We start from the raw sequence: 7,120 nt of genomic DNA, 5'->3' as shown, positions 1-7,120 counted from the left end.
CTAAATGTTTTTGTTCAGATAATGCGTTCTTTAATGATTCATAACTAATAGGTTCAATGTATCGTTTTGTTCTAGGTTAGTAATGTCTTTCAGATCTTATGCCGGTCCAAAGGGTACAAGCATCTTGTAGGGGTGCCTCTAGCTAAGTTTTTGACTCGATCGTTCCTCAACAAAGAAAATCTGTAAGTACACATCTTTTTTTATTTACTTATCACCCGAGTATGTCACACTAAGTCGGTTGCTAGGTACATTTAATGCAAAGATGTGCGTCGCGACGATATGTCCCATGTTTTTATTTGATTTTTGTATGCTGGACATAAGGTGTTTGTGCACGGATGATATAGTAAGGCCGCCTGTGTTGGTACTTATTTTAGTTTTGTTCGGTGAAGGTTTGATTGCAGCGTTCATGTTCTCAAGTGGTTAGAAGCTGGACGCAACCGAGATCTGTGGGAAGACAAGAGCAACTTCAAGGCGCTGGCTGCATATAGGAAGGACGTCGCGCTCAAATTGTTACGTTGGCAGGAGAACAAGCGTAAGGTATTCAAAATTAATCTCACTTTTCATTTGTCTTTATCGTCAGATTTAACTGTTCACATCTATTTTAAGTACAAGGTTTACATCGTTTTTTTTCTCATGGCTGATATGTAGGTTTACTAAAAGTCATGGAAGCGGCTTTGCATTTGGCAGGATTGTGGCTGACATGTAGGCTTAGTAAAAGTCATGTATATCTTATGGAATTTGTGATGGTGTAATTAGGGGTTCTGTTGCATTGTAATAACTTCGTTTACGGTTATCCGAGTATCTGGTTAACTAAGTACAAGGCGTCTTTTGAAACGCCTTTGGTTCATGTTGGATATGGAATCATGATAGTTTTGACAATTTGTAATGGAAGGGCATCGCCCCTACTTTTTTGTGGATAATATGTAGGATATGCATCCCATTCCGTCCGTTTGTATTTAGACAAATGGTGGTGTCTATGTGGCAATGGGCTGCAAATTGGGCAACCTCTTTCTTTTGCTATGTGGCAATGGTCTGGTAAATTAATCGTCATACATTATTACACTACTAAGTACGCTCATCATGTATAACATGTGCAACAATCGTGTTAATATACACGCTTGTTTACTTTTGCACATAGACACAACATCAATCTTGATAACATATTAATAATACGAAGTATATACTTACACAACCCACCAACAACCGAATATTTTTTTTTTAGTGTCATACAATATCAATGGTGTCTAATGAAATCAATCGTGTCTAATGAAATCATCAGGTAATTTATAATTAGATGTCATACAATATTAGGATTTTGTCTATGGAACTTAAATTCGCGAATCATTGTTTATTAATATTTTACGCTGCTTTTTGACACAAATAATACTAATAGGTACGATTTTCATGTAAAACATGTGCAACAGTCGTGTTAATATTCACGCTTTTTTTCTCTTGCACATAGTTAGGAAATCATCAGTTATTGGACAATAGCTGAAAGTTTACTTTTTACCAATTCACATATCAAAAAACGAGCAGATTCATTAGCTCTTAATATCAAAAACTCAAGCCTTCCATAAACTTTCACTTGTATATGTTAATACAAGTGTTTCCATTCATAATCCTGATAGATACACTTTCAGCCTTGCCAGATGCACATATAATCCATGTAGATACGCTAGTATCTTGTGATATGCGAATAATAAAAAATAAAAGACATACAAAGGAAAAAAAAAAGATCAAAAATCACATAGAACAGCTCAAAAATGAAGTCTTCAATCTTTCTGCCATTAATCAATATCTTTGTGTTCGTGATGCTCAACTATTTTCGTTGTTCAATCCTGAAACAAAAAAAGGATATCAAACATTAGCGGTTACAAATTTTTGTACATACAACAATACTATTTCTTACTCAGGTACCATCTTACAAATTCAATCTGCTTTCCATATCCTCTAATAATGAATACACCACAAATATTAGCGTACCTGTATGAATGGAATCATACTCTCCCAGGACAATTCCGACTATCATGAAATCCTAATTCTCCACAAGCATTGCATTTCCTGGCCGCTTTCTTCTTTTTTGTAGCTTTTTCCTTTTGGGACAGATTCGTTTTCCGACCTTTCGTCTTTGACTGAATAGGAGGCAAGATAACCACTTCTGTTGGTATTTTTGTTCCTAAGAGCATCTCAAGTTCCCTAGTCTTGTTCCTCGTCCTATCACCCATGTTACTAGTACTACTACATTCTGACGTACTGGTTTGTGCGCTTATCTTGTCTTTGAAACCTTTCAGAATGCCCATTAATTCATCCACATACTCAGGTTTTTGTTCAGCGAGTGTCACACATGAGAACACCTCGGACCATAGGGTACCAATTTTGTGTCGTCTAACATCTAATGAGTTACAATCTTCAATTAAAGTATGTGGCACATTATTACAAATCGGCTGACATGTTGCCAATTTGCTCCACCTACTTAACAGATACTGATCTGGAACATTGTCAAGGCCTTGTTCTTTCAACACGTATAGCGCATGACGGCACAAAATTCCATGTCTCTCGAACTTTTTACAGGTGCAGTTCACTTTCATTTCGTGAGAGATAAAGTTAACATAGTAAACCTTGTCTTTTTCACGATCAATAATGGGGATGTCCACGGTAGTAACCCCTAAAATTTTAACACCACAGGTGAAACAAGCAGCCACCAACTCGTTTTTAAATTCAGAAAACATCACTGGGGTGTAGAACTCAGAAGCGTGTTTTTCCAAAGGGTGAGGCGTTTCTAGATCAGGGAAGGAGTTTTTTGACTCGGCTATTAATTTGGATTGTTTCCATCGTTGAGCGTCCATAGCACTTTCAAACCTCATAAGAAACTCAACCAAAGTCAAGTGTGGGTTCATGAAATTTCCGAAAAAGCTATTCTCGGACTCAGACCTGGACGTGGTTCTCATTAGTCCACCCATAAATAAATCCCTGAAATATGTTGGGATCCAAGAAGCCCTTTTGTCAAACATGGTATCTAACCATTCATTATCGGTCAGCCCGTATGAGGATATAACTGAGCATCACCGTTCCTCAAACTCAGACGGTTCGATATCTTCTGCCCAAACACAGGAGCACAACTCTTTCATGAAGTTAGTTTCTCGATATAGCATAGTTCCGATCTTGTCTGGCAGCTTTTTCATGATATGCCACATGCAATATCTGTGTTGAGTTTTGTCCCCGAACACTGTTTTAACCCCTGCTTTTATGCCTCTATCTTGATCAGTAATTATCCACACATGATACTTATTGCTCATTGCGCTTAGAAAATTCCGAAACAACCATACGAAATCCTCATCAGTCTCTTTCCTTATAAGTCCTGCTCCAAATGTCACACATTTTTTGTGATGGTCAACCCCCGTGAAAGGTGCAAATATCATTTTATATGTGTTCATATTAAACGTCGTGTCAAAAGACGTCATATCACCAAAGAGACTATAATTCTTTATAGCTATAGGGTCAAACCAACAAACCCTAGATAGTCGACCACGATCGTCAACATCAAAATCAAAGTAGTACGAACTACACATGGCTTTTTTGTGCATGAAATTTTCAATCATCATTTACGTGTCATACCCTTTAATAAATTTCTTCACATCCCTCCAAAAATTTTTGAAGTCCTCGAGTGATGCCCCTACAATTTGATACCCTTTCACGTACTCTTTGAACATCATAAAGCTTTGCACAGGCCCTTTATTCACTTTAGAATTCTCAACAATCATGGCTTTATGTATAAGGGTTAATTCTCGTGACTCGGTCAAATGCACCACGGTGTTTTGTGTTGAGAGGCGGTGGGTGTGACCTTCATGAAAGTCAACAATCACATATTGTCCTTTTTCATTTCTTCGAAAAAAAAAATCTTTGCATTACATAAAATTCTAGTTCTCTGTCTTTTTTTTTACCTTCCCTCTAGGCTTACTTTCTCCAGCCTTACTGCACACACAGTACTTAGTCATGACAACCCCGTCTATGTTTCGTTGCGTCGACTTCCTCATTTTAAAACCAGAATTAGCAGCATAAGCCTTATAGAATTCTAGCCCATCCTCTAGTTTATCAAAGATCATACCCAAAACAGGCTTCAATTCTGGCGCACATACAGGTATTCTTTCCTTCGGGTTTGTCTCGATGATTGGTGAGCCTGCATCTATGCACTCTACATAGTAGAACAGTATGGGTATAAGCAGCGAGTTCAAATAACTGATGCACAACAAATATAATTTCAGGTACGCTAATTTAGTCAAAAGCACAAAATCAATTAGAAAACAAAAAACCACAGAAATTAACACAGAAATTTGTGCCTGATCGCTGACATATCGTATTTTTCATTACTGACTACTTAACATAGACGTCAAGATACACCAATCACGTCTAATAATTTCGACATAGGCAGAAAGTCAAATGCTTATTATGACACGAATCGGTATATCCCTTAATTATAATTCTAGATACGCTGCTGAAAAACACAAATGCATCAACTATACTAATGGATACGCTATTCATATACGCTGGTTAATTAAGGGCGGTTTCGTTATTCTACCAGGGACGTTTTCTATATAAGGCAATTACATCAATTATACTAATATACATGCTATTGAACTAAACAGAATACTGTATAGCGTGCATAAGAAACATGATCAGCAAGTGTAATGATCAACTCTAAAACAAATTGCATATCACATACACTAACCGCATCGTAAGACAACCTGTTCTTATCCATCAGACTCATCAATTTATAATACCAATCAGGCTAATGAAACATGATCAGCGAGCGTAATAATCTGTCTTCCTATGTTTAAATTAGTATGAATACGCATCAAAATGATCAATAGATACATCAATCAGACGATTTTAATGAAACGATTTATAAAAAAGGCTATCTCAACTGATTTGCAGATGTACATACCTAGATGAGATGATGACTGCACGATATCATTGCTAACAGCTGGAACAATCGCATCAGTATGTTCCCCCAAATCGCTAGAACCCTCAACATCCATAATTTTCTACGATTGAAATAATTCTGGAATGCCAATCGAAATCTCAAAATCGATTGTTCATGCATCAATCACACCAAATCAATCAGCAAAATATTATAACCGTACATTCATTAGATGATCAACGCCATTAATTATGATCAATTTCGCCGATTTTTGGCGGCTGTAGTTTGATTGTTTTCGCGGATTTTTCTATGTTTTTCGCGGAAATATTTGTTTTGATTTGGGGGAAAAGTTTTGGAAAGTAGAGAGAGAAAGAGATTTTTTGGATTTTTTTGTCAAACAGTCAGGTTAGTCGCGTCGTAGGTCGTTCTCACCGTTTGCACCGAGTGATCGTTCTCACCGGATCCCGCCTCTATATATATATATATATATATATATATATATATAGAGAGAGAGAGAGAGAGAGAGAGAGAGAGAGAGAGAGAGAGAGAGAGAGAGAGAGAGAGAGAGAGAGAGAGGCAAGATCCGGTGAGTCCACCTATATATTTGAGTCCATGAGTCCATAACACAATATCACGCACAATATAAAACAATATCACGAATTTTTTTTCAATTTTTTTTTCGAATTTTTTTTTTCCGGAATTGTTTTTTTCAAAAAAGTTTTTTCGAATTTTTTTTTTCAAATTTTTTTTTTCGAAAAAGTCTTTTTTTTTTTTTTTAATGTAAGCTGTGATATTGTTTAGTATAACGTGTGATATTGTATTACGAAACAATATCACGATTTTTTTTCGAATTTTTTTTTCAAAAACTTTTTTTTTTCAGTTGTGATATTGTTTAGTATAACGTGTGAAACTATAAGCTGTAATATTGTGTAGCATAACGGGTGATATTATATTACAAAACAATATCACGAATTTTTTTTCTTTTTTTTTTTGGAGTATAAACTGTGATATTGTTTAATATAACGTGTGATATTATATCATGGACTCACGGACTCAAAAAGATAGGGTGGACTCATGTGATCCTATATATATATATATATATATATATATATATATATATATATATATGGGAACCACTAGTATAATGAGAACTGTGAAAACCCCCCACGCCCATTAGAACTCAAAGAAAAAAAGGGCTGAAATTGACAAATCTAACTCACACACCCCAATCCCTCAAAGCCCGTCATTTTAGTTGTTCTTACTTTTATTTCCTTCTCTTTCTTCATAGCTCACAACAACAACAACAAAATTTACTGTTCGAGCATCGATTTCGTGGCTCCGTATAACTACTAATCCTCCTTTTTCCCCGATTTCGATCGCATTTCAGGCGTTGTGAATTCAACCTCGTTATGCTTTCTTCCTCAGTGGACGTTGTGTATTCAACGAGGTAAAGGCTTAAAATTAATTTTTATTTTTGTGAAATTAGAGTTTATATTTTTATGTCTTTCCAATTTTTCGATTCATTAATTAAATGTAGTCAAATTAGTCGAAATTAGGGTTCATATTCATCAATTTAATCCGTATTTCTTTTTTTGTTGATGATAATTGGGGTTTATATTCATCAATTTAGGTGATGGTAATTCGTTGTTTTCACTTATTGTTGGTTGACTTCTGGTGTTATGACCGAAATATTTTAGTGTTTATAATTGAAGCTATACAATGGAATTGGAAGATTCGAATGTTATAATTGTAACCTATATTCGATTTTTCTTGTTATTTAAAGTGTTCAAGAGTAAATTTGTTACATGTTAAATCTCTGTTTATACAATGATCCAATTTACGCAATTTTATGTTACACCAAAATCTAGCTTGGATATAGAACCTAGATATAGTAATTAACCTCACACAAGCACCAAAATATTGTTGAGGTACTCTGAGCTATGTTTTGGTGTATCTGCAAGGATTAGGAAAATTGAGAAATTACCTCAAGTGATTGAAATTATGAAATTGGGAATTTAATTTCGTGAATTAGGCTGGCTCTATTGGGAATATAATTTTTTTGTTGATAACTATATCATTCTATAGACTAAAAGTGTGACATTTCGTTGTACAATTTCAGCTTGTGCTCATACAAGTTCCATTTGTTCCATTTGTTGGGTGAATTTGATGATGGTAAGCGTTGTCCTCGTAATTTACTTTCAG

General features: G+C 35.4%; 1 protein-coding gene across 1 annotated transcript; it reads right to left on the bottom strand.

The window, feature by feature from the left end:
* Positions 1-1,997: 1,997 nt before the first annotated feature.
* LOC141640294 (protein FAR1-RELATED SEQUENCE 5-like) lies at positions 1,998-3,011 on the bottom strand. The gene has a single exon (XM_074449144.1). It carries the CDS (start codon positions 3,009-3,011, stop codon positions 1,998-2,000), a length of 1,014 nt encoding a protein of 337 aa, XP_074305245.1.
* Between the last annotated feature and the right edge of the window lie 4,109 nt (positions 3,012-7,120).

The sequence above is a fragment of the Silene latifolia genome, unplaced genomic scaffold (assembly GCF_048544455.1).
Source record: "Silene latifolia isolate original U9 population unplaced genomic scaffold, ASM4854445v1 scaffold_75, whole genome shotgun sequence".
Taxonomy (NCBI): Eukaryota; Viridiplantae; Streptophyta; class Magnoliopsida; order Caryophyllales; family Caryophyllaceae; genus Silene; species Silene latifolia.
The sequence above is the reverse complement of the archived record's forward strand: the minus strand, read 5'-3'. Positions and strand labels throughout refer to the sequence as shown.